The following is a 27472-nucleotide window of genomic DNA, read 5'->3' as shown; positions in this document are numbered from 1 at the left end:
AGATAGTATTATTGTAGCGTGGCCGGGGGAGCGGCCCAGCCCACACCCTACCAAGGTGAGTGGGTCTCTCTGGTCTCGCAGTGGGTGGGTTTCTGTGGATCTCTGTGCCTGTAGAAACGTGCCTTTTCAAGTATTTGGCTGCTGCTGTAATTATAAATGTCCACGAGGTGACGACGACGATGATGAGCCACTTTGTTGAGCTATCGTTCACGACAGCCAATTCGGTTCTCAAAAAGCACTACCCGGTAGCTCAGCGGGGCGCCTTACCTGGCAAAATAAAATAGTTTGGTTTGTGTTTGGTCTTGATCTGACATGTTAGAGGAGGAGGAGGACCGACACCCCATTGGGAGTGCCAGACTTTGGCGTCGCCCACCTCTCCGACCGCGGCTCCGTGTCGTCGGCGGCTCTCGGGCGCAGAGCCTGACGCCCAACACGATGGCCTCGGCGCTCCTCCCGCTGCTGCTCCTGCTGCTGCTGCCGCCGTGCAGGAAATGCCTCGATGGGCAACGGGGCCGGCCGAAGCCCGCCCTGCGCTTCACCAGCTTGTCCTACAAAGCCACCGTCTACGAAAACTCCGCGCCCGGGACGTACGTGGAGAGCCACGACAAGATGGGGATCCACGTCGGCCGCTCGGCCCCCGGGGCCCGGTACGCCGTCGTGTCCGGGGACGAGGGGGCCGCGTTCGAGGCAGAGGGGCTCGTCGTGGGCGACTTTTGGTTCCTGCGCGTCCGCACGAGGGGCGTGCCGTTGGACCGCGAGGAGCGCCGCGGCTACGCGCTGGGGGTGAAGGCGTTCTCCGAGAACGGCCGCGGGGCGGCGTCCGCCACGGTCTTCGTCCAGGTGCTGGACCGCAACGACCTGAATCCGCTGTTTTCGGCTTTGTCGTACGCCGCGAGCGTCGCCAACGACGCGCCGGCGGGCACCACGGTCCTACGTGTCGCCGCCACGGACGCCGACGAGGGCCCCAACGGGCGCTTCAGTTACGCCCTGGCGCGGCACTCGGACGCGTTCGCCGTGCACCCGACGAGCGGCGCGGTGACGCTCGCCAGGAGGCTGACGGAGCCCGGTGACGCGGGGCTGCACGAGTTCAAGGTGATGGCCGTTGACGGCGGCGGGCTGAGCGGCTCGGCGCGCGTCGCGGTGAACGTGAGCCGGGCGAACGCCCACGCCCCGCGCGTCACGGTCGTCGCGACCCGCGGGCAAGGGGCGCCGTTCGCCGACCCCGCCGCCGCGTACGCGGAGCTCGCCGCGGTGGACCGCGACGCCGGCCCCGAGGGGGAGATCGTCGCCGTGGAGATCGTCGCCGGCGACCCCCTCCGGGCGTTCTCCGTCGCCCCGACGGACGGCGCCGGCCCCGCCTCGGCCTACGCGGTGAGGCTCTCGGGGCGGCTGGACTGGGCGGACTTCCCCTTCGGGGTGAACCTCACCGTGCAGGCTCGCGACGGGGGGAGGCCACCCAGGCACTCGCGGCCCGTCACGGTCACGCTCCGGGGGGGCGGCGCCGCCGGCGCGTTCGAGCGGAGCGTCTACGCAGGCGCCGTCGAGCGGCGGTCTCCGCCCCGCGCCGTCGTGCTCGCGGTCCGAGCCTCTTGCGGCGCGCGGGGCTGCCGGTACGTCGTCCGAGGCGGCGCCGACGGCGACTTCTTCGCCGTGAACCCCGCCACCGGGGTCGTCTCCGTCCGTGAGTCCCTGGCGGCGGTCGACAGACGCCGCTTCGAGTTCAACGTTGGCACCGACGCCGGCCCGGGCGTCGCCGGGGTCGCGATCGACGTCGCGGACTACAACGCCCACGCCCCGGTCTTCGAGCGGCCCAACTACTCCGCCTCGTTGAGCGAGGACGTCCCGGCGGGCACGTTCGTGCTCATCCTGCACGCCGCCGACGACGACGAGGGGGACGACGGCCGCGTGACGTACGGCCTGGTGGAGGACGAGCCCGGCCCCTTCGCCGTCGACCCCCGCACGGGCATCGTCGTCACGACGGGGCCGCTGGACCACGAGGAGACGACGGGGGCCTACCGGCTGCGCGTGCGAGCCTCGGACTGGGGGACTCCGTTTCGCCGGGAGGCCGAGGCGACCGTGACGGTGAACGTCACCAACGTGAACGACAACGCGCCCGTCTTCGAGTCCGTAGACTGCGTGGGCGAGATCCCCCGGGACCTCCGGCCGGGCGAGCCGATCTTCACCGCGTCGGCCATCGACGCCGACGAGCTCCGGCCGGTGCTCTACGGCATCGCGTCCGGGAACGGGGGCGGCTTCTTCGCGCTGGACGGCGCCCTCGGCGTCGTGACGCTCGCGCGCTCCCTCGCCGACGTCGCCGCCGGGCCGGCGGGGGCCTTCCGCCTTGGCCTCACGGCCACCGACGGGGAGCTCTCGGCGGAGACGGCATTCCTGAACGTCTCGGTCGTGGACGCCGCTCCCGGACGGGCGCCGTCATGGCGGTGCGTGGAGACGGGGATCGCCCGGAGGATGGTCGCGTGGCTCCACCGGGCAAACCAACGGCAAGACCGCCCGCGCCCCCTCGCCGCCAGCGCCGTCAATCGGCACGCGCCGGCGTTCGCCGCCCCGGCGGTCGCCGTGGAAGTCCGCGAAGATTTGCCAGTCGGGGCCGAGGTCACCCGAATGGAGGCCACGGATCCGGACGACGGCTTCGAGGGGAAGCTGCTGTACGCCCTGACGGACGACGGCGGGGCGAGCGGCCTCGCCGTGGACGCGGAGACCGGCGTCGTGAGGGTCCTGGTGCCGCTGGACCGTGAGGCCGCCGCCTCCTACCTCGTGAACATCGTCGTCCGCGACCTGGGCACGCCGCGGCGCTCCGCGAGCGCCGCCCTCCGCGTCGTCGTCTCGGACGTCAACGACAACCGGCCGGAGTTCTCGCGGCGCGCCTACGAGGCCCGGGTGCCGGAGAGCGCGCGGCCGGGCCGCGAGGTGCTCCGGCTGGAGGCCGCCGACGGCGACGCGGGCGCCGCGGGCGTCGTGCGCTACCGCCTGCTGTCCGACACCGATCTCTTCCGCGTGGACGCCGAGACGGGCGCCCTGGAGGTGGCGGCGCCGCTGGACCGCGAGCGGCGCGCCGAGCACGCGCTGCTGGTGGAGGCGTCGGACCTGGCGCCGGAGGAGAGCCGCCTCTCCTCCGTCGCCGCGGTGACCGTGACGGTGGAGGACGTGGACGACCACGCGCCCGCGTGCGCGCCGGCGCCCCTCTGCCTCCGCGTGCCCGAGGACTTCCCGGTGGGGGCCGTCCTCGGCTGGCTGGACGCTCGCGACCCCGACGCGGGGCCGGCCGGGGAGGTGCGCTACTCCCTGCCGGGCGAGGACGAGGACGGCGGCACGTTCGGGGTGCACGAGACGAGCGGGGCCCTGCGTCTGGCGCGGCCGCTCGACTTCGAGAGGCGGCGCCGCCACGACCTGACGGTGGCCGCGCGCGACGGCGACCCCGGGGGGCCGCCGCCGGCCGCCTGCCGGGCGACGGTGGAGGTGGTGGACGTGGACGAGAACGACCACGCCCCGCGGTTCGCGGAGTTCGCGGCGGCTGCCGCCGTGCGGGAGGACGCCCCCGTGGGCGCCGTCGTCGTCACCGTCACGGCCACGGATGAAGACCGGGGGATCGACGGGGAGGTGCGGTACTCCCTCGTGGACGAATCCGGCCTGGGCGTCTTCAGCATTCATCCAGAGAATGGTAAACCGCACCTACTCCCCCCCCTCCTTCCTCCCTTCCCCCCCCCCCCCCCCCATCCTCCTCCTCACGGCTCACGACGCCGACTGACGGCTCACGCCGGCGCCCGTCTCTGCCGCGTGTCGTGCACGGCGCTCCGCGCCGGCAGGGATGATCGTCACGGTGCAGCCGCTGGATCGGGAGACTGCTGACAGCTACTGGCTCACGGTGCGCGCGACGGATCGCGGAGTCGTCCCTCGCTTCTCCACACTGCACGTCTACGTGGACGTGCAGGTACGGAAACTCACACACACGTACACACACACACACGTATATACACACACACGTATACACACACACGTATATACACACACACACACGTATTCACACACGTATACACATGTATATACACACACACGTACACACACACACGTACACACACACACACACGTATACACACAACAACAATAACCGCCATTCGCCACTAAGTGGCGGTGACGTCACCACGACGCTTGTGCCAGGCTATGTGCACCCTGAGGCCACGTGAAGTGTCGAACGCCCGCTGGCAGGAGGTCACGGGGCAGACCCAGGTGCCACGGGTCGACTGACTGAGATGACTGGCTGATGCACCACCTGTACCCCCTACTGTGCCAACCTGCTGTGCTTGAGCCACTCGGCGCTCCGCTCGTTGTTGTGAGCGTCGCTCCTCCGCCCTCCGTTGTTGTTGGATGGCGACTACCTCCAACTGCCCAGTAGCGTCCTTCACGAGCCTCCTCCACAGAGGCCGATCTTGACACCGCTGGTACCAGTCATCGGCAAGTCCACTCAGCTCCACGTCCTCCTGTACCACATCACTCTATCTCTTCTCTAGCCCGTGCCGCGCCCGCTTAGCCCCCTCAATCCGGCCGAACAAAAGCTGTTTCGGCATGCGGTGGCTGGGCATGTGGGCTACATGACCCAGCCATCGCAGCCTTCCCCGCCGGAGGAGCTCACCGATTGGACCTTGCCCAGATCTTTCAAGTATTTGTGAGCTCCTCACACAATCCAGTCTGGTTAAACCCAGGATGGATCGTAGGCAGGCCAGCCTAAATGTTTCTAACTGGCGAAGATGTTTCATTAGGGGGGTCAACGTTTCGCAAGCGTAGAGAAGGGAGGGAATGACCGTGGCCGAGAAGACCTGAAGCTTAGTGCGGAGCGACAGACCAGGTAGCTTCCACACAGCGTTACGCAACCGATGAGTCCTCTGCTGTTAAACTGGAGCCAGTCATAAGCACACTGCCCAGGTATGGGAAACTCTCCACTCTCTCCACAACTGCCCCATCACCGATTGGGAGTTGTGGGGGTGGAGTGTCCGATGGTACAAAATACCCAGGCAGGTGCTTAGTTTTGGTGGGGCTGATGGTAAGGCCCCACCTCTTAGTGGCACGCTCCAGTCTCAGCAGCAGCGTCTTCAACTCCTCCTCTGAATGAGCAGCTATTACCAAATCATCAGCATACATAACGTGGTTGAGCAATAGGGAGCCATCCCTTGACCGCACCCGGGCATCGATCAGCCTCTCATTATATCTGTACCATATGGAAATTCCCCCGGTACAGCTATTGAAGGCTTCACGAACTACCTGGTCAAAATAGATGTTAAATAATGTGGGAGTCAGAGGACATCCCTGTCGCACCCCAAGGTGTACAGGGAATGGCTCGGACTCCCGGCCACGTAATTTTACCCGGGCCCACTCACCATCATGAAGGTCCTTAATGATCGTGAGCAGAGGGTCAGGTACTCCAAAAGCACGAAGAACAACCCAGAGCCCAGGCCTACTGATGGTATCATAGGCCTTGACCAGGTCAATAAAGCAGATATGTAGGTCTTGTTGGAATTCCCTACACCTCTGCTGTAGCAGACGGACAGAAAATATGGCATTTGTGCAGGACCGCCCTTTCCTGAAACCGCATTGGGGCTCCGCAAGCCTCTCCTCAGCGTGCCTGGCAAGGCGATGCTGAATAATCCTTGCCAGGACCTTTCCCGGCACACTGAAGAGTGAGATGCCCCTGTAGTTGTTACAGTCTGTGCGGTCCCCCTTCTTAAAAAGGGGGACCACCATGGCATCCTTCCAATCCTGCAGAACCCGTCCAGTGGTCCAGACCGTTGTTATGATGTCATATAGGGCAGTCTGTGCACAAACGCCACCCTCCCTCAGCATTTCGCTTGGGAGATCATCTCTGCCCGCTGCGTTTCCTGGTCTCAGACTCCGGATTGCCTTCAGGACTTCCTCAACAGATGGCACCTCAGCCAGCCACTCACAGGGGGTGACTTCTTCCAATATTTGAGGTACCGCAGCCTCAGCAGGGTCATCCTCACTTTGTGCCACGATGTTTTTCTGTCTGAGGGATTTTCCCTCCCCCAGGACCTCACAGAAATGCTCAGCAAATCTGAAAACCTGTTCCTGGGGGTTGGAGATTGGATCACCGTTTTTTCCCCTAATGATGGTAATAGGTGTGGCGCTGCAGGTTACTTTTTTGATGGAGTTAAATAGAGATTTGTGATCACGGGCCACTGAGGCAGACTCCATCTCCTCAGCAACCCGCGACCACCACCCATCCTTGCAGCGCCTCACGGCTCTCCGAACCTCCGAGCGAAGGCTGCGGTAAGTCTCCTCATTCTCTGACGTGGGATTCTGTAGCCGATGACAGTGGGCCTGTCGCTTTTTCTCAATCATCCTGAACACCTCCTCTGTCAGCCAGGGTCTCTGGGGAGGTCTGGACCGTGTACCCAAAGCAGCCATTGCAGCTGCATGTCACAGTCCTAAACCTCGCCCATTTACCCTCGACATCAGGAGTCAGGGACGATGCCAATCCCAGCCGCAAGCGATGATGAAATTCTCGCTTGCAACTTTCATCAGATAACTGAGACCAGGCCACTTTAGGTTGGAATGGGGTCCTGGGTGTACACCTACCACCGGAGTGGAAGAATGGCAGGCGCATCTTACAGATGACTAGTCGATGGTCAGAGGGCAGATCAGCTCCACAGTAGGTCCTGGTGTCAAGGACGAGGGCTCGCATCCGCTGGTCCGTCACTATGTAGTCCAGCAGATGTTCTTGCTTGGACCCGGCATGCAACCATGATGTTGTGTGGATGCGCCGATGCCGGAACAGCGTGTTGGTAATTACAAGCCCATGGGCTGCACAAAAATCTAGCAGCCTCCTACCGTTGTTATTGAGCTGATCTGGCCCATGCCCTCCAATCACTCCATACCAGGTGCCAGTATCATGACCAACTCAGGCATTGAAGTCACCCAACATGATGACTCTATCCCGAGGGGCCACTTTAGCCAGCACCTGTGACAGGAGGTCATAGAAGGCATCTGACTCATCGGCTTTGCCTGCATCCCTCCACGGATGTTCATCTTCGGTGGGGGCATAAGTAACCACGACCACCATGCCTTGCCTCCGGTTGATGGGAAGGCGAGCCCAAAGTAGCCTGGGGCTTACAGCTTCCCACACCTCACCGCCACGCTCCCACACCCCCTTCATTCTTTTGTTCAAAAGAAGAGGCACACCCTGTTGTTTGGCAGTCTGCTGCCACGAGTAGAGGACTGTCCACCCCTCATGGTGGCAGGAGCCAGAGCCAGTCCACCGGACCTCCTGAATGCCACATAGATCCAGGCGGTACCGGTCCAGCTCCCGACAGAGGAGTGGCAGCCTCTCCTCCGCTGTGAGCATTCAAACATTCCACATGGCCACCCGTAGTGGCTTTTCGTTGTTTCTGGAGGACACACACACACACACGTATACACACACACACACGTACACACACACACGTATACACACACACACGTATACACACACGTATACACACACGTATATACACACACACACACGTATATACACACACACGTACACACACACACATATACACACACACGTACACACACACACACGTATACACACACACAAACACACGTACACACACACACGTATATACACACGTACACACACACAAGTACACACACACATACACACACATGCGTATGCACCCCTGCATTTTAAAACGACACACAATGCGAGTACCGTGTGTCTCTCCCCCCCCCCCCCCAGGACGTTAACGACAACCCCCCGCGGGCATCGCGTCCGTGGTACCAGGCCGCGGTGGCGGAGAACTCCCGTGGGGGCATCAGGGCAGTGCAGGTGGACGCCTGGGACCTGGACAACGCCGCCGCCATGTCCTCCAACGATGCCCGGGGCAGGGGCCTCACGTTCAACATCGTCAGCGGAGACCCACAGGGATTCTTCACCATAAACAACGCGACAGGTGGGGGTTGGTGGTGGTGGAGAGCAAATCCAGAACATTTACAATTATAGTGTAGTGTAGAAAGCAAATCTATAACATTTACAATTATAATGTAGTGTATAGTGTACACTACATTATGCACGACACAACTATATACTACAGAATGTGCCAATTCGTTACTAGTACAGCACTAACCGGTGTGTTGGTGAGCAAATCCAGCAACATTTACTATCCACGTTGGCCCCCACCCCACCCCACTGCGTGCGTGTGCCGGCCGGCGTGGGATGGTTGTTGTTGACCTCCGGTGAACGGACTCGTTGCAGGCGTCATCCACACCACCAGCAGGCGGCTGGACAGAGAGAGGCAGGCGGAGCACGAGCTGGAGGTGAGAGTCACCGTGATGGTGGTGGTGGTGGTAGTGGCCTTCAATAGCTGTACCGGAGGAATTTCCATCTGGTACAGATATAATGGGAGGCTCATCGATGCCCAGGTGCGGTCAAGTGATGGCTCCCTATTGCTCAACCTTGCCGATGATCTGGTAATTGCTGCTCACTCAGAGGAGGAGTTGGAGGCGCTGCTGCTAAACGTGGAGCTTGCCACTAAGAGGTTGGGACTTACCATCAGCCCCACCAAAGCTAAGCACCTGCCTGGGTATTTTGTACCATCGGACAATCCACCCCCACAACTCACAATTGGTGATAGGGCAGTTGTGGAGAGAGTGGAGAGTTTCCCATACCCTGGCAGTGTGCTCATGACTGGCTTCAGTTTGACAGCGGAGGTCTCACTCCGAATCAGTCGAGCGGCATTATCTTTTCATCGGTTGCATAACGCTGTGTGGAAGCTACCTGGTCTGTCGCTCCGCACTAAGCTTCGGGTCTTCTCGGCAAATCATTCCCACCCTTCTCTACGCTTGCGAAACGTGGACCCCCCCTAATTGAACATCTTTGGCTGGTTAGAAACATTTAGGCTCACCTGCCTACGATCCATCCTGGGTTTAACCAGGGTGGATTGTGTGAGGAGCTCACAAATCATTAAAACATCTGGACAAAGACCCATCGGAGCGCCGGGTGGCTAAAGCACAGTAGGGGGCACAGGTGGTGCATCGGCCACTCATCTCAGTCAGTCGACCCGTGGCACCTGGGTGTGCCCCGTGACCTCCTGCCAGCGGACGTTCGACACGTGGCCTCGACGTGCCCATGGCTTGGCACAAGCGTCGTGGTGCCGTCACGGCCACTTAGTGGAGGTCGTTGTTGTTGTTGTTGCGCGTGTGTCTGCGTGCGTCCCGCCCGCCGGCGCCAGGTGTCCATCGTGGACGGCGGCGTGCCCCCGCGTGAAGCGAGGGTGGCGGTGACGCTGAGCGTCTCCGACGAGAACGACAACGCCCCGCGCTTCCGCAGGAACCTCACGCGCGTTTACGCGGTGGCGGCGAAGGAGCCGACGGTGGTGGCCATCGCCCGCGTCTACGCCGCCGACGCCGACTGGGGCAACAACGGCATGCTGTTGTACACCGTCCGCGGGTGGCAACACAATTACTATTCCGATGAGCACGGAGTCGTCTACAGCCGGAGCGACTTGCACCGTGCGGGGACATCCCACTCCATCCTGGTACTGGGCACACTCCCCTCGCGGTCCTCCCCCCTCATCCTCACGGACACGCTTGACAATGTTGACCCCCCACCGTGAAGCAGAACTCGCCGATCTTGCCGTTGCCCGCCCCGCAGATCGAAGCCAGGGACTCGGGGCAACCGCCAACCTTGCCGTCGACGGCCGTCATCCACGTGGAGTGGATCGCCGCTCCCCGGCCACCGGAGACGCCCGCGGCCTTCGGCCTGAGCCGGCACGCGGTCACCGTGTCGGAGACGGCCGCCGTGGGCTCCGTGGTGATCGCGCTGCCCACGCAGAGCACGGCGGGGAGCCTCCTCTGGTTCAGCATCACAGGTCACGTGGTGCCACCACACACATTCCACATCCCACCCCACATCATGATGGTGTGTTAATGGTGACATCATGATGATGGGTTAACGGTGACATCATGATGATGGTGCGTTAATGGTGACATCATGACGAAGTGTTAACGGTGACATCATGATGATGTGTTAATGGTGACCTCATGAAGATGGGTTAACGGTGACCTCATGATGGTGTGTTAACGGTGACCTCATGATGATGTGTTAATGGTGACCTCATGATGATGGGTTAATGGTGACCTCATGATGGTGTGTTAACGGTGACCTCATGATGGTGTGTTAATGGTGACGATGATAGTGTGTTAATGGTGACCTCATGATGATGGGTTAATGGTGACCTCATGATGATGTGTTAACGGTGACCTCATGATGGTGTGTTAATGGTGACGATGATGATGTGTTAATGGTGACCTCATGATGATGGGTTAATGGTGACATCATGATGGTGTGTTAACGGTGACGATGATGATGTGTTAACGGTGACATGATGGTGTGTTAATGGTGACGATGATGATGGGTTAATGGTGACGATGATGTGTTAACGGTGACCTCACGATGGTGTGTTAACGGTGACATCATGATGGTGTGTTAATGGTGACCTCATGATGATGTGTTAATGGTGACCTCACGATGATGGGTTAACGGTGACATGATGATGGGTTAACGGTGACATGATGATGGTGTGTTAATGGTGACGATGATGATGTGTTAACGGTGACAATGATGGTGTGTTAATGGTGACAATGATGATGTGTTAACGGTGACGATGATGGTGTGTTAATGGTGACGATGATGATGGGTTAACGGTGACGATGATGTGTTAACGGTGACGATGATGATGATGTGTTAACGGTGACATCATGATGGTGTGTTAATGGTGACCTCACGATGATGGGTTAACGGTGACATCACGATGGTGTGTTAACAGTGACATGATGATGGTGTGTTAATGGTGACCTCACGATGATGGGTTAACGGTGACCTCACGATGATGGGTTAACGGTGATATCATGATGGTGTGTTAATGGTGACGATGATGATGTGTTAACGGTGACGATGATGATGTGTTAATGGTGACCTCACGATGATGGGTTAACAGTGACATGATGATGGGTTAATGGTGACATCATGATGGTGTGTTAACGGTGACATCATGATGGTGTGTTAATGGTGACGATGATGGGTTAACGGTGACATGATGATGGTGTGTTAACGGTGACGATGATGGTGTGTTAACGGTGACATCATGATGGTGTGTTAATGGTGACGATGATGGTGTGTTAACGGTGACATGATGATGGTGTGTTAACGGTGACGATGATGATGACGTTAGGGGGGCGCCGCTTGTGGACAGGCGGTGACGTGGAGCGCAGCTTCCACGTGACGGAGCACAGCGGCGTTGTGGAGGTGGCCAAGCCGCTGGATGCCGAGCGGTGCTCCTCCTACCGGCTCACCGTGACGCTCACCGACGGGACCAACGCTTCAACCACCCTGGTGGGCGGGCACGCGTGTCTGTGTGTGTGTCTGTGTGCGTGTCTGTGTGTGTCTGTGTGTGTCTGTGTGTGTCTGTGTGTGTGTCTGTGTGCGTGTCTGTGTGTGTGTCTGTGTGTGTGTGTCTGTGTATGTGTGTCTGTGTGTGTGTCTGTGTGTGTCTGTGTGTGTGTCTGTGTGTGTGTGTCTGTGTGTCTGTGTGTGCGTGTCTGTGTGTGTGTCTGTGTGTGTGTCTGTGTGTGTGTGTCTGTGTGTGTGTGTCTGTGTGTGTGTGTCTGTGTCTGTGTGTGTCTGTGTGTGTGTGTCTGTGTGTGTGTCTGTGTGTGTCTGTGTGTGTCTGTGTCTGTCTCTATGTGTCTGTGTGTGTGTCTGTGTGTGTGTCTGTGCGTGTCTGTGTGTGTCTGTGTGTGTCTGTGTGCGTGTCTGTGCGTGTCTGTGTGTGTGTCTGTGTGTGTCTGTGTGTGTCTGTGTGTGTGTGTCTGTGTGCGTGTCTGTCTGTCTGTCGCACAAGGTGGGCGTGACGAGGCCGTCAGGGCGACGCGGTGACGTCACGAGGCCGGGGGTTGCCGCGGTGGCCGCGTGAGACGTGCCGGGTGCATCGGCACCTCTTGCCAATTCCTCCTCACCACCACCACCACCGCCACCCGCATCACCACTTTACTCACCCCCCCCCCCCCCCCCCGCTAGGTGGTGGTGACGGTGCAGGACGTGAACGACCACCGGCCCCGCTTCTCCCGTGACCTCTATGAGGCGACCGTCACCGAGGACGCCTCTCCCGGCGCCTCCCGGATCCTGCGGCTGGAGGCGACCGACGCCGACGCCGGCGCCGCCGCCGCCCGGCTCTCCTTCTTCCTCGTCGGCGTGGGCGGCGGCGACGCCGTGGAGGGCCGGCGTCTGTTCCGCGTAGACCCCGTCACCGGCGAGGTCACCGTCGCCGAGAGGCTGGACCGAGAGGCCAAGTGGAGCCACGTACTCACCGTCATGGTGAGTACGTGACTCCACGCCGGGTGTGCGCGTGTGTACGTGTGTGTGTACGTGTGTGTACGTGTGTACGTGTGTGTGTACGTGTGTGTACGTGCGCACATGTGTGTGTGTACGTGTGTGTGTGTGTACGTGTGTGTACGTGTGTGTGTACGTGTGTGTGTGTGCGTGTGTGTACATGTGCACGTGTGTGTACGTGTGTGTGTGTACGTGTGTGTACGTGTGTGTGTGCACGTGTGTACGTGTGTGTACGTGTGTGTGTGTACGTGTGTGTACGTGTGTGTGTGTCCGTTGAACTTCGTCCGCAACTGTACGTAGCCGACTGCTGATCGAAGGCGACGATGATGACGACGACGACGACGACGCCGTGACCACCGTCTTGCGTGGTGACCACAGTGTGCGGTGTACTGCATAGTAATGCGTATAGTGTAGTTTGTCACGTAAACAAGCCGTGTAACTAAATCGCCACATTTTGTTTGGGTGACACAAAACCTTGCCGACCGGCCATGTCAGGCGGCGGTGGCACAGTCGGACGACGACACGTTGCACGCAACCAGCACGTCCCTCCACCGAGAATGGCGTCTGCCGCGAAAGCCTCCTGTCCGGGGGCGTTCGGAGCGAGCGCTCCGCTCAGCCCTCTCTCTCTTCACTCTCTCACTCTCTCTCACTCTCACTCTCTCACTCTCTCACTCTTTCCCTCACTCTCTCACTCTCTCTCTCACTCTCTCACTCTCTCTCTCACTCTCTCACTCTCTCTCTCTCATTCTCACTCTCTCACTCTCTCTCTCACTCTCACTCTCTCACTCTCTCTCTCACTCTCTCACTCTCTCCCTCACTCTCTCACTCTCTCGCTCTCTCACTCTCTCACTCTCACTCTCTCTCACTCTCTCGCTCTCTCACTCTCTCACTCACTCTCACTATCACTCACTCACTCTCACACTCTCTCACTCTCACACTCTCTCTCTCTCTGCGCATGCGCGGAGGAGGCTGCGTCCAGGTGAAGTTCCGCGCTGCTCACCTGGATCAATGGGGGCCTGATTTTCCATAAATTAGGCCAAGCCTGAGAGAGGTTACGATGGGGAGTTTAAACATCGCTCTTCCCCTCGTTTTGTAATGGTTTATTCCCTTTGATTTTTTCTTTATTTTTGCTCACTGAGTCGTCCCGGAAAATTTATTCCGAGCGGCTCGTGGGCTGAACAGAGAACGGCAACAACGACGACAACTACAACGACAACAACAACGACGACAACTACAGCGAACACGTGCGCAGGTGTGGCTGCTGCCGACCACCACCATGGTGCAGCGCACCGCGCTGGAGACTCTCACGAGGAGGAACAGTTTCGCCACCTTTCCGCCGTCCGGGATCGCCGTCGTCGCCGCCGCGGTGGCCGCGACGACGTCGGCTATGCCGGCGTCGTCGCGGCCCAGCGGCAGAGCGGAGGGGTCACGGTGTACGTGGCGGAGGAGGCGATGGCGGCGCGCCTGGTGGAGACGGGGCTCACCGTGGGTGAGCTTCACCTGCGGTGCGCCCCGCTCGCCACGCCCGCCGTCAGGGTGGCGCTCTCGGGCACGCCGCCCTTTCTGAGCGGCGCCGACCTGCTGCGGGACCTCCAACGCTACGGGACGGCGGTGTCGAAAGTCACGCTGCTGCCTCTACGAACGAGGGACCCCGGGTCGGCGCACGTATTGTCGCTTCAGCGCCAGGTTTTTATGGTCCTGAAGGACGGCAACACGGACTTAGACATTAACTTAAAGTACACGGTGCAGGGCCACGTGTACACAGTACACGCATCCACGGCGGGGATGCGTTGTTCCGGGTGCGGAGGCAGCGGCCACGCCCGGAGGAACTGCCCGAACAGGGCGAGCGAGTCCGCCGCGCCTGCTGCTCCGCCCGCAACGGGGCGGGCGGAGCAGCAGCAGACACAGCAGCAGCGGCCGCAGCAACAGCACCGCCATCAACTACAACAAGAAGAACACCAAAATCAACAACAGCAGCAGCAGGGAGGGCAGCGGGGTGATCTCGCCGTCCTGGCAGCTGACTGCGGGGCACGGACGACCGAGGACGAGGGAGACGTTTTCGTCCGCCCGTCCGCCCCTCCCTAGCGGAGGAAGCGGAGGGCAAGGAGCGACCCCGCGTCAGCGGGACGCGTCGGGGCCCCCGCGATGCGGACGGTGGTCGCCGGCGACAACAGCGAGCCGGAGGACCGCACGGAAGCGGCGACGGGGAGCGACGGCGAACCCGGGCCGCGGGACGGGATGAGCAACGACGGCGGACTCCACCTGCCGGACGACGTCGCGGTAGCAGAGCGACCGTCGGAGCCGGACCCAGCCTTGGCCGCTCCGGAATTGCAGACCAACAACAACAACAACAACCGCCATTCACCACTAAGTGGCGGTGATGTCACCACGATGCTTGTGCCAGGCTATGTGCACACTGAGGCCACGTGAAGTGTCGAACGCCCGCTGGCAGAAGGTCACGGGGCAGACCCAGGTGCCACGGGTCGACTGACTGAGATGACTGGCTGATGCACCACCTGTGCCCCCTACTGTGCCAACCTGCTGTGCTTTAGCCACCCGGCGCTCCGCTCGTTGTTGTGAGCGTCGTTCCTCCGCCCTCCGTAGTTGTTGGAGGGCGACTGCCTCCAACTGCCCAGTAGCGTCCTTCATGAGCCTCCTCCACAGAGGCCGATCTTGACACCACTGGTACCAGTCATCGGCAAGTCCACTCAGCTCCACGTCCTCCTGTAACACATCACTCCATCTCTTCTCTAGCCCGTGCCGCGCCCGTTTAGCCCCCTCAATCCGGCCGAACAAAATCTGTTTCGGCATGCGGTGGCTGGGCATGCGGGCTACATGACCCAGCCATCGCAGCCTTGCCCGCCGGAGGAGCTCACCGATGGGACCTTTCCTAGATCTTTCAAGGATTTGTGAGCTCCTCACACAATCCAGTCTGGTTAAACCCAGGATGGATCGTAGGCAGGCCAGCCTAAATGTTTCCAACCGGCGAAGATGTTCCATTAGGGGGGTCCACGTTTCGCAAGCGTAGAGAAGGGTGGGAATGACCGTGGCCAAGAAGACCTGAGGCTTAGTGCGGAGCGACAGACCAGGTAGCTTCCACACAGCGTTACGCAACTGATGAAAAGATATTGCCACTCGACTGATGTGGAGTGAGACCTCTGCTGTTAAACTGGAGCCGGTCATAAGCACACTGCCCAGGTATGAGAAACTCTCCACTCTCTCCACAACTGCCCCATCACCGATTGGGAGTTGTGGGGGTGTAGTGTCCGATGGTACAAAATACGAAGGCAGGTGCTTAGTTTTGGTGGGGCTGATGGTAAGGCCCCACCTCTTAGTGGCACGCTCCAGTCTCAGCAGCAGCGTCTCCAACTCCTCCTCTGAATGAGCAGCTATTACCAAATCATCAGCATACATAACGTGGTTGAGCAATAGGGAGCCATCCCTTGACCGCGCCCGGGCATCGATCAGCCTCCCTTTATATCTGTACCATATGGAGATTCCCCCGGTACAGCTATTGAAGGCTTCACGACCACTACCACCATCACCTTCATCGGCGCCGCCGCGCCTGACGGTGCCGCGGCGCTCGAGGGTGCCGTGACACCTGACGGTGCCGCGGCGCATGCGAGAGACGAGCAGCCCGCCTCCCCGTCTGACGGGGCGATGGCTGCTAGACCCGCGGAGGTACACCACCCCAAGCCCAAGAAAAACCCGGCTCGGGGTGGCCTGACACGAGAGGCGGCCGCCAAGCCCCAAGAGAACATACAAGGCGACTGTAAAAACAACAGCAACGAAAATAACGACAACAACAACAACACCTCCAGGGTCGACGGGTGGTTAAGGTCCAACGTTGTTGAGAACACAAGTGAAACGAGCCGCCCGCGAGTCCGGAGGGGGATAGAGTACAACCCAGGGGCCATCATTGACTATGTACGACACCCCTTCAAGGGGCGCGCGGGCACCTTCAGAGAGCAATTCCCCGACGCGCTGGCCTTCATGCAGGCCGCGTGACCACTTTGCAAGGATCCGCAAAGGTAAGTCTGCAGCCGGAAGGAAGCCGACAAGGTGGAGGCTCTAGTACGGAAGGCAGAGAGGAGGTATTCCTCCCAGCTAAAGGGCCCCCCACCTGCGGCCACCGCCAACACCAACACCTAGCGTTGTGGCCTCGGGATTTAAAAGGGCAAGGTGCGCGATGACGCGCGCGGACTCGAAACGGTTTCCTCTGCGCACGCGATCACTAGAGGCTGGCGGTGGACCGTGAGCCACCTAAGCTGGCGGTGGCCACGCCAGGAGGTGTGCTGTGCGTGCCTCGTGTGCAGCACGTCCACTGAGGCGGTCTGTATACCTACCTGCATTGGCGGCGATCAGCTGCGTCATTTGGATGTGCACGCGGTGACACGTGCGGACCGATTTTGATTTGGTTTTGGTGGTTGGGTTCACCCGTACCGTGGGGGGGCGGCGCGTGGTTCGCACTTTGGACCCGGTTTTTTTCCCGCTTCTGTGTCATTGCAGAACGGTGTTGTTTTTCGATATGTGCGCTTGTGTTGACGGTGACGAGGTTGTTGCCTGTGGCTGGTGTCGATGGTCTTGCGCGCGATGACGCGCACGGACATTGTTGGCTTTTTTATTGGCGACTCTCGCAATGGAGCACCGGAACCGTCCAGGGCATTTGCTGCTGGACAATAAAGTTTATTTAAAAGTCAAAGTCTCTCACTCTCTCACTCTCACTCTCTCTCTCTCACTCTCTCTCACTCTCTCACTCTCTCACTCTCTCGCTCACTCTCTCACTCACTCACTCTCTCTCACTCTCTCTCTCACTCTCTCACTTTCTCTCACTCTCTCTCTCACTCACTTTCTCTCTCTCTCACACTCTTACTCTCTCTCTCACTCTCTCTCACTCTCTCTCTCTCACTCACTCTCTCTCTCTCACTCTCTCTCACTCTCTCTCTCACTCTCTCTCTCACTCTCTCTCACTCTCTCACTCACTCTCTCACTCTCTCACTCGCTCACTCTCTCACTCTCTTTCTCTCACCCGCGCGAGCAGGTGCAGGACGGCGGGGTCCCCGTGAGGCGAGCGTACGCCACGCTGGCGGTGAGCGTCGACGATGCCAACGACCACGCGCCCCGCTTCACCGGCGGCCCCTACGAGGCCCGCGTGGCCGAGTCGGCGGCCGTGGGCTCCGCCGTGGTGCGCGTCACGGCGACGGACCGCGACGACGGCCCCAACGCCGACGTCAGATATAGCATCAGATACGGTGACCGCCGCTTCCGCTGCCACTCCCGCCGCCCCTCCCAACCGCCCCGGGGGGGGGGGGGGGGGGGGGGAGTTTCTGCACAGGGGCACGTTTCCAGCGTCATGGTTTCTCCGTCGCGTCCCTCTCCCCGAGCGAGTCGCGAGCCGCGGGTCCAACTCGGATCGCTCGGGAGCCGACGGGCGCCGCGGTTTCCCCCGCGTCGTTTGCCCTCGGCGTCTCCCTCCGGATTCGGTGACGTGAACTCGCGCCCGTCCCGCTCCTCCGAATTCTCCCGGCAGGAAACGTGGGGAATTCCTTCGCCGTCCACCGCGCGCTGGGCGTCGTCTTCGTGGCGAGGAAGCTGAACGGCTCCGCGGTGGAGGCCTACGAGCTGACGGTGAGGGCGGTGGACCGGGGGCGCCCGCGCCGCGTCACGAATGCCGCCGTCCGCGTCGTCGTCGTCGCCGCCGACGCCGACGTCCCCCCCGAATTCGCCTCCGGAGGCGGCGGCGGCGGCTACTCGGCGGAGGTCGCCGAAGGGGCCGCGCCCGGGAGCTTCGTGCTCGCGGTGAGCGCCTCTGGCCGGTCGACGGTCGCCTACGAAATACGGGAGGGCGATCCCGAAGGCGCCTTCGACATCCACCCGACGTCCGGGGTCGTCGCCGCCAAACGGCCGCTGGACCGCGAGCGGACGCCGTCGTACCGGCTGACGGTGCGGGCCACAGACGCGGCGGGCCTCTCGACGGACGCGTCGGTGACGATCCGCGTGCTCGACGAGAACGACAACGGGCCCGTCTTCGACCGCCCTCGCTACCACGGGGCCGTCGGCGAGGAGGCGGCGGCGGGGACCCCGGTGCTGGACCCGGACGGCATCCCGCTCGTCGTCAGGGCCGCCGACGCGGACGACGGCGAGGGGCGCGCGACGGTCGCCTACGGGATCGTCGAGTTCGGAGCCAGGAAGTACTTCTCCGTCGACCCGCGCACGGGGGCCATCAGGGTCGCCAGGGCCCTCGACCGCGAGACGACGGCCGAGTTCCGCTTCCGGGTGACCGCCTCGGACGGCGGCAGCCCGAGGATGTCCGCCGAAGCGCCGGCAGAGGTGACGGTCGCCGTGCTGGACGCCAACGACTGCCCGCCGGCGTTCTCGACGGCCGCGTACGAGACGACGCTGACCGTGCCGACCCGCGCCGGCGTCCGCCTGCTGACCCTGGCGGCCTCCGACCCGGACGTCGGTGCCGCGCTGACCTACCGCATCGCCTCGGGAAACGTCGGCGGCGCGTTCGCCATGGACGCGCGCACCGGGGACGTCGAGGTGCGAAACGCCTCCCTCCTCGCCGCCGGCTACGACCTCGGGGTTGAGGTGTCCGACGGGAAATTTCGGAGCGCCGCGCGGGTGAAGGTCTCCGTGCGGGCGGTCGGCGGCAGGCTGCGGGTTCCGCCAAAGATCTCGGCGCGCATCCCCGAGAACGGCGCGGCGGGCGCCGTCGTGGCCGCGGTCGTCGCGACGGGGGGGGACCTCAACGAGCCGCTCGTCTTCGACCTGCTCGACCCGAGCGGCGCGTTCCGGATGAGGCCGACGGCGGGCGTCCTGGAGACGGCCGGCGTCACATTCGACAGGGAGGAGCGCGATCGCTACGAGCTGCTGGTGGAGGTGAGGGGCGGCTCGCGGGCGCGCCCGAGCGTCGCTCGCACCGTGGTCGAGGTGGCCGTCGAAGACGTCAACGACAACGCCCCGGCGTTCGTCGGCCTGCCGTACCGCGCCGTTGTCGGGGCGGCGGCGGCGCCGGGGAGCGCCGTGCTCACTGTGGCGGCCCTCGACCGGGACGTCGGCGAGAACGCCAGGGTGAGGTACTCGTTGAGGGACGACCGCGACGGCCGATTTCGCGTCCGCCCTTCCGGCGGCGAGATCTTGCTGAGGACGAGCTTCGCCCCGGGCGCGTCGGGCAAGGACTTCGTCGTGACCGTGGTGGCGACAGACTGCGGGACTCCTCCGCTGTCGTCTGCGGTCGGCGTCACGGTCACGGTGCTCGACGAGGACGCGCCGGCATTCAAGAGTCTCTCCCACGTCGCGTGGGTGCCCGAGGACGTCGGGCCGCCCGCGCCGATCGCTCACGTCCGCGCGGCGGGTCCCGAGGGCCTGCCGCTCGTTTTCTCCATCGTCGACGGCGACCCCTTCGACCAGTTCTCCGTCGACTTTGGCACGGGCGTCGTGAGCGTCGTCGGCTCACTGGACCGCGAGATGCGGGCCAACTACCGCCTCGCGGTGCGGGCCGCCTCCCCGACGACGGGCCTGCACGCCGACGCGAGCCTGGACGTCATCGTCGGGGACGTCAACGACAACCGGCCGCTCTTCGCGCGGGGCGCCTACGCCGCCAGACTGTCCGAATCCGCGCCCCCGGGGACCTCCGTCGTCCGGGTGAGCGCCGTCGACACCGACGCCGGCCCCAACGGGGCGCTCCGCTACGAGATCGTGGACGACGGGGAGAAGGGCGGCGAGGGATTCTACGTGGACCCGGACGGCGGGCTGGTCGTGACCACGGCGCCCCTGGACCACGAGCGGAGCCGGCTCCGTCGTTTCTCGGTGCGGGCGACGGACGGCGGCTTCCCTCCCCTCGCCTCCGACGTCACGGTGACCGTCGCCGTCGAGGACGCGAACGACAACGCGCCGGTGTTCGAGCGGCCGCTGTACGAGGCGTCCGTGAGCCGGCTGTCTTGGCCCGGGCACTTCGTGGCCGCGCCGAGGGCGTTGGACGCCGACGCGTCGGACGCCTACCGGCTGCGGTACGCCATCGTCTCCGGCGACGACGACCCAGCGAGCTTCGCCATCGACGCCGAGACGGGCGTCGTCTCCGTCGCCGTCCCACTTGAGCGGAAGAAGCTGGCCGCCTGCTACCACCTCCGAGTCTCGGCCACGGACGGCGCGTTCGTCGGCGACGCCACGCTGGCGGTCGACGTGCGGCCCACCAACCGGCACGCCCCCGCCTTCGAGCGGGCCGAGTACGCGGCGGAGATTCCCGAAAACTCCGTGGCGGGGACCCCGGTGGCCTCGGTGCGGGCCACGGACGCCGACGCGGGCGCGTTCGGGCGAGCGTCGTACTCCATCGCAAACCGGTTCGCCCGCGAGCGCTTCACCGTCGACGGGAGCGGGCGGATCTTCGCGAGGGCGCCCCTCGACAGGGAGGACCCCTCGCAGAGGGCCGTGGACGTCCGCGTCGTGGCCCGGGACGGCGGAGGCAGGGCGGCCTTCGCCACGGTCAGGGTCGTCGCCACGGACGAGAACGACAACGCGCCCCGGTTCGTCGCCGCCGAGTACTCCGGCGGAGTGCCGGCGAGCGCCGCGAAGGGGACCGCGGTCCTGCGGGTCGCCGCCACGGACCGCGACGAGGGGAGCAACGCGGCCGTCGTCTACTCGCTCCGGAAGGGGCGGGAGCCGGACGCCTCCGAGGACGTCCTGGAGGTGGAGCCCCTGACGGGCCGCATCATCACCAAGGGCGGCCTCGCCGGCCTGGAGGGCTCGCGGCTGTCGTTCTTCGTCGTGGCGGAGGACGGCGGCGGGCGTGTCGCCGCCGTCCCCGCGTCCGTCGCCGTGCTGCCCGCCGGCACGGCGGCACCGGCCTTCGCCCAGGCGGCCTACGAGCTGACGGTCACGGAGGACGCGCGGGCGGGGAGCGTGGTCGGCGCTGTGGCGGCCGCGCTCGCGGGCGACGAGGCGGCCGCGTACGCCGCGGTGCCCGGCGGCGGCAGCGGGGTGGCGGATGACGGCGCCGGGGGCGGCGCGTTCGCGGTGGTCGCCGGCGACGGGCGGATCGTGGTGGCGAGGGCGCTCGACCGCGAGGCCGCGGGGAGCCACCGCTTCGAGGTGAGGGCCACGTGGCGGCGGAGCGGAGCCGACGTCACGGCGCAGGTCCCGGTGACGGTGCGTGTGGAGGACGTGGAGGACGAAGCGCCCGTGTTCGAGTCGAGCGTCTACGAGGCCACCGTGTTGGAGAACCTGCCAGGCGGAGTGCTGCTCGTGCAAGTGAGAGGTAACGCAACCGTGTGCGGCGCTGGGCTGACTCGGTCAACAAACGCGTCTTTGTGTGGGTGTCTGTGTGGTGTGTCTATGGGTTTCTGAGCGAGTAGTCTATGGGTCACACAGATAGCTCCAAATGGTAGGGGCTGCCACTCTTCGGTAACCAATTTAACCAATTTACTGGGAAAATATCACGGCGGGAGGAAGTGTCCGCAGGGACGAGGCCTGGAAACAGCAGGGCAGGTGGGGGACCCCGCCTGACGCTGTTGACGCAGCGGCGTGCTCTCCCCTGGCGGTGTCGATTGCGCGTGCCGCTGGTTCTCTGCGATGCTGGCTCGGTCGATGCTTGGCGCTTTCCGCCCTTTCTCGACGTTGATGGCTTGACATTGCAGAACTCTTTGGTGACTGATCGACCTCGGTGGCTGGCTGTCGTCTTCGCTAGTTGGTCGCCGTCTTCTGCCGCCGGTAGCTGTGATGACGATGTATGGCTCGTGTCTCTCTTCTTATGCCAAATTTCTTCCTCTGCCGCCTTCTCACCAAGGATCGGAACTTCCTTTGATTTCGCTCTGTGCTGTGGGGGGGGGGGGGGGGGGGGGGTTGGTTGTACGTGTGTCCGTGTGTTCTGATTTATTAAGCCATCTGTTCAGTCTCATCCTGGTTTGATTCTTTTATGGCTTATCTCCGTCCCTCGGTTGTGTGTGAGAGGCTGTTGCTGTGAGGGGAGGGAGGGTGTTCACCTCACCCCATCTGGCCTCCAAGCGACACCATGATTGATAAAACAAATATTGGCAAAATCATTCTTAATATCAATTTGGAAAAAGGGCCTACATACAACACCCCCCCCCCCATCCTCCCCCCGACCCGTCCCTCAGCGACGGACCGAGACGGAGGTGCTCAGCCGGTACACAACCTGGTCGAGCTGCGCGAGAGCGGCGACGCCGGAGAAGCGGAGCCGCTCTTCATGGTGGACGCCCGCAGCGGCTGGGTGAGCACGCTGAGCCGGCTGGACTGCGAGGCCCGTGACCGGCACCACCTCCTCGTCGAGGCTTTCGACCCGGCACGCCCCGAGCGCCCGCCGGCCGTCGCCAAAGTGCTCGTCATCGTGAGCGATGCCAACGACCACCCCCCGCGGTTCTCGGCCTCGGTGATTGACGTCCGAGTGCCGGAGGACGCCGCGCCCGGCCTGGCGTTGGCTGTCGTCCAGGCGGACGACGCGGACGCCGCGCCGGAAAACCGGGATCTTACGTACCACCTGACAGGTAGTGTGCAGTAGTGTATAGTGTAGTCTACTAGTACGCCACTACACCTGTTGTGTTGGAGTGAACCCACTACCGCATTCACAGTTGTTCGCGGAAGCCTCTGCATTAAACCGACTCTCGTCATCATACTCTCGTCATTACACTCTCTTCATCACACTCTCTTCGTCACACTCTCCGTCTCGACGGCGAGCGACGTCCGCGTCCCACCCCCCGTCCACGCTGGCCACAGGCGGCGACCCGCTGGGCCACTTCTCCCTCGGCCCCGTCAAGAGGGGGGGCGAGTGGACGCTGCGCCTGGAGCGGCCGCTCGACCGGGAGGAGCAGGAACGCCACCACGTGCTGGTGATGGCCACCGACGGCACCTTGGTGAGGACGGTCGTCGTGGCCGTCACCGTGCTGGACGTCAACGACAACGGCCCCGTGTGTGACAAGGTACCCGTAACCGTAGACTCGCCACACAGGCTCACAGACTCGTCATACCCTACCACACCACCGTACTGCTGTAACGCCATGAACACACGGTATACTTACCTGCACTGGCGGACAGACGCCAGTAGGGGGTGGTATGTAGGCCACCGGGGTTCCCAAGACCCCAATAAGGGGGCTGTGGGAATATTCTAGGATCCCCTGGAACACTCTGGAAGGAAGGCGTGGCCAGGGGCGGAGAGGGCGTGGCCAGGGGTGGAGAGGGCGTGGCCAGAGGCGGAGAGGGCGTGGCCAGGGGCGGAGTATAAAAGCCGGACCCCTGAATGGGTTCCGCAGTTCTCAAGTTGAAGACTGGAGACCGGGCTTAGAGTAGGACCCTGGGAACCCCCAGACCCACTGTCCTTGTAAGGGCCGGGGCTGTGAGGGAAAGTGGTCGGACCCAAGGACTTTGGCCGGGTTGGGTCAAAGTAGCCTCCCCCTAGGGCCCCTAGCCGCAGGGCTGAGAGTGTACGTGGTCCCAGTCGATAGGACACGATAGCCCAGAGGCCACACCTCCCCAGATGGCGGGCGTAAGGGGCCGTCACCCCCTTCGTGTTAGAGACCCTGTGCTATAGTTACTGTTAAATAAGTGTCGCCTCGACTACCGGCTCTCCCTCACCTTTGGGCTCACTGCACTACCGCTGTGCCCCACGGTGCCCCAGCTGTGGTACAACGTCACCGTGCGGGAGGACGTCGCCCCACAAGTCTTCCTGCTGAGGGTTTCAGCCCGTGACTCCGATTCCGGCTCTAACGGAACCATCGGGTACTCGCTACACGGTGCCGGAGCGAATCTCTTCCGCTTGGACTCCGTCAGCGGTAACGCTCATCGCGCTCTCTCCATCGCGCTCTCGCAGCCGTCGGGGTTGTGATCAAATTTCACGTCCACCTCCTGTGTAGCGGGCGAGGTGGTTAACGTCTCTCTCGTCGGCGTGGCCCCGCGTAGGGGAGCTCTTCACGCTGGCGCCGCTGGACCGCGAGGCCGCCCCGGCCCACGCGCTCGCCGTGGCCGCGACCGACGGCGGCGGCCGCTCCTGCCGGGCGGAGGTCCTCGTGAGGGTGGAGGACGTGGACGATTCGGCCCCGCGCTTCCTCACGGGGTCGCCCCCCCGCGCCGTCGCCCTGCGCCTGAGCCACGCCGGTGTAGGGACGGCGGTGACGAGCGCGCGCGCCGTCGACGCCGACCTGGGTACGACGGTGGCGACGGTGACGACGTACACACGCGCCCACGCGTGACTTTGAGTGTGTATGTGCGCGTGTGTGTGTACATTATGGGTAGCGGTTAGCGCGCAGCGCTACGAACCTGGCGAACATCGCCACTCGAGAGACAAAGGCGGCCGGGCGTGGTGCTGGCCACCCACCCCCTCGTGTGCCACGGTGCCGGCCTTCATAGGTGCTGCTCTCTTACAGCACTTGCCCCTACAGCCTGAGGCTACACATGGGATCTTTGGCAATCTAGACATGTTCTTATCGGTGAGTTCCGGCAGGCAAGACTGCGTTGGCTCGGTCGTGTAGCCCACATGGCCCAGCCACCGCAAGCCCAAGCAGCTCCTGTTTGGCCGGATATAGGGGGCTGAACGGGCGCGGCACGGGCTAGAGAAGAGATGAAGTGATGTGGTACAGGAGGATGTGGAGCTGAGTGGACTTGCCGATGACCGGTACCAGCGGTGTCAAGATCGGCCTCTGTGGAGGAGGCTCGTGAAGGACGCTACTGGGCAGTTGGAGGCAGTCGCCCTCCAACAACAATGGAGGGCGGAGGAGCGACACTCACAACAACGAGCGGAGCGCCGGGTGGCTGAAGCAAAGTAGGGGGCACAGGTGGTGCATCGGCCACTTGTCTCGGTCAGTGAACCCGTGGCACCTGCTGGGTCTGCCCCGTGACCTCCTGCCGGCGGGCATTCAACACTCCACGTGTCCCCAACGTGCACCTGGCCTGGCACAAGCGCCGTGGTGACGTCGCCGCCACTCGGTGGCGAACGGCCGTTGTTGTTGTTGTCGCCGTGTATTGTAGGCCCCCACCGCAGGGTGACTCACTCTCTGCTGAACTCTGCCGGCGACCGCTTCGCTATCGACGGCCGCTCGGGTGTCATCACCGTCAAGCGTCCGCTGGAGAGCCGCGACGTCTACAACCTCACGGTGCTCGCCCACAGCGGCGGCGGAGCCTCGGCGACGGCGTCCTCCACCGCGGTGATTTCCGTGTCCCTGCACGACGACGAGCGCGGCGTCGCCGCCGCCCCGGCGTTCCAGCAGCTGGCCTACCGCGCCGCCGTGCCGGAAGACGCAGCGCCGGGCAACGTGGTCGTCGCCGTGGCGGCCGTCCTCGGCGGGGGGGGCGCGGTGAGCTACGGCATCGCCGGCGGCAACGAGCTCGGGGCCTTCGACGTCGACCGGAGGCTCGGTGAGAGACGCGGCGCGGGGCGCAGGCGGCGGTCCCCTCGGGCCGTGGGGGGGTTCCCCCGTCCGTGTGTCTCCGTCTCTCCGTCTCACAGACGTGCGTCGCGTGTGCCGCGTGTGCCCAGGCGTAATACGCGTCGCGGCGAAGGCCCTGGACTACGAGAAGCGCCACCACCACTACCTGACGGTGTGGGCGGCCGCCGCCAGCGACGACGACAACGACGACGCCGCCGGAGGGGCGGCGACTTCGCCGAGCGCCGTCACCGTGGTGACCGTGGACGTCACCGACGTCGACGACGACGCGTCCGCGGTTCCCCCAATGGGCTCGTGAAGCGCCGTCGTCGGGGAGGACGCCCTGCCTGGCGACGCCGTCGTCGGGGAGGTGGTGGCGTTGACCCGTAACGACGCGGTTACGTTGTCGCTAGACCGTCGGCAAATTTACATTTCAACGGGATCATTTGGCCAAACGGTCATCGTCCCTCGTGGTCGTCATCGGCAGCTGGCAGCTAGCAGCAGCAGCAGCTCAGCGAGCGGGGGGGGGGGTCTTCACCTGCTGACCGTCAAAATGCACCGTTGCTTTTGTTTTGCACGAGCAGGATTTAAATTCGCGAACTCTTCCCGTTGCCGAGCCGCTCACCGTCACGCCCAGCCGCCTGCGGGGCTACCGTGGGGTGCCAGGACGCGGTGATATCATGGTGACCATGGTGGCTGGTAGTGTTCGTTGTTCAGTTGAAGAAGCCGTCTCCCTGCTGTGTTTGTGCTGCGCCGTTGAAGCCGCCTCCTTCGCCGTTTCGGCATCCGTTGAGTGGAGCGGCAACGACAGCAGGGAGGAGATGCTGCGTCCTCGCCACAGCCGGCGTGTGGGCGGCGAGTCCACGTTCGACTGATGGTGCCCCCCTCTCTCCTGTTTGTTTGGTTTAGACCCTCGCCCCCTTCAAAGTTGCGTTCACCACCACCACCACCCACTAGCAGCAGCAGCCACCAACACCCACTATCAGCAGTAGCAGCCCTCACCACCACCACCCACTATCAGCAGTAGCCACCACCACCACCCGCTATCAGCAGCCCTCACCACCACCACCACCACCCGCTATGAGCAGCCCTCACCACCACCAGCTATCAGCAGCCCTCACCACCACCACCATCACCCGCTATCAGCAGCCTTCACCACCACCACCCACTAGCAGCAGCCCTCACCACCACCATCACCTGGTATCAGCAGCCTTCACCACCACCACCCGCTAGCAGCAGCCCTCACCACCACCACCACCACCACCCGCTAGCAGCAGCCACCACCACCACCACCCACTATCAGTAGTAGCAGCCCTCACCACCACCACCACCTATTATCAGCAGCAGCCACCACCACCACCCGCTAGCAGCAGCAGCCACCTCCACCACCCGCTATCAGCAGTAGCAGCAGCCACCACCACCCACTATCAGCAGCCACCACCACCCGCTATCAGCAGTAGCAGCCCCAGGTTAATGTCGCTCTATGTAGCTTGAGTCGGCCACACCCCTTGTCAGCATGCGAGCTCGCATGCTGACACGGGGTGTGTATGCGTCTGCGGGTTATATGCGGGAAAATACGGTGCTCATATTACGGGAATACACACGCTTCTCTTTTTACGCATTTAGACCTGAGGGCTAAGGTAGTTTACCTCACTTAATTTTTTTATTAAATATCATGAGTTTAATAAAAAATAAACGTTGTAATTAC

The 27472-nt window shown here is 62.8% G+C and overlaps 1 protein-coding gene across 1 annotated transcript; it reads left to right on the top strand.

Moving 5' to 3' along the window:
• Positions 1 to 325: 325 nt before the first annotated feature.
• Positions 326 to 27472, top strand: LOC142908901 (protocadherin Fat 1-like). The gene is made up of 16 exons (XM_076059554.1): positions 326 to 3676; positions 3822 to 3946; positions 7745 to 7958; positions 8261 to 8322; positions 9237 to 9542; positions 9659 to 9875; positions 11259 to 11398; positions 12083 to 12379; positions 17436 to 17646; positions 17925 to 21650; positions 22510 to 22896; positions 23126 to 23328; positions 24024 to 24177; positions 24305 to 24547; positions 25370 to 25756; positions 25878 to 27472. The coding sequence occupies exons 1-16, from the start codon at positions 436 to 438 to the stop codon at positions 26081 to 26083; spliced, it is 10119 nt and encodes a 3372-aa protein (XP_075915669.1). The 5' UTR covers positions 326 to 435; the 3' UTR covers positions 26084 to 27472.

Source organism: Petromyzon marinus, unplaced genomic scaffold (genome assembly GCF_048934315.1).
Source record: "Petromyzon marinus isolate PM22_M1 ecotype Great Lakes invasive population unplaced genomic scaffold, UKy_Petmar_22M1.pri1.0 PM_G_Scaffold_11, whole genome shotgun sequence".
NCBI classification, from domain to species: Eukaryota; Metazoa; Chordata; class Hyperoartia; order Petromyzontiformes; family Petromyzontidae; genus Petromyzon; species Petromyzon marinus.
The sequence above is the reverse complement of the archived record's forward strand: the minus strand, read 5'-3'. Positions and strand labels throughout refer to the sequence as shown.

Bases quoted from the DNA above. Each gene is read 5' to 3' on its own strand.
- LOC142908901 (XM_076059554.1), top strand. From the start codon at position 436: ATGGCCTCGGCGCTCCTCCCGCTGCTGCTCCTGCTGCTGCTGCCGCCG. The intron at 8,323-9,236 runs GTGAGAGTCACC...CGCCGGCGCCAG, and splicing joins AGGCGGAGCACGAGCTGGAG to GTGTCCATCGTGGACGGCGG. The intron at 22,897-23,125 runs GTAGTGTGCAGT...CGCTGGCCACAG, and splicing joins TCTTACGTACCACCTGACAG to GCGGCGACCCGCTGGGCCAC.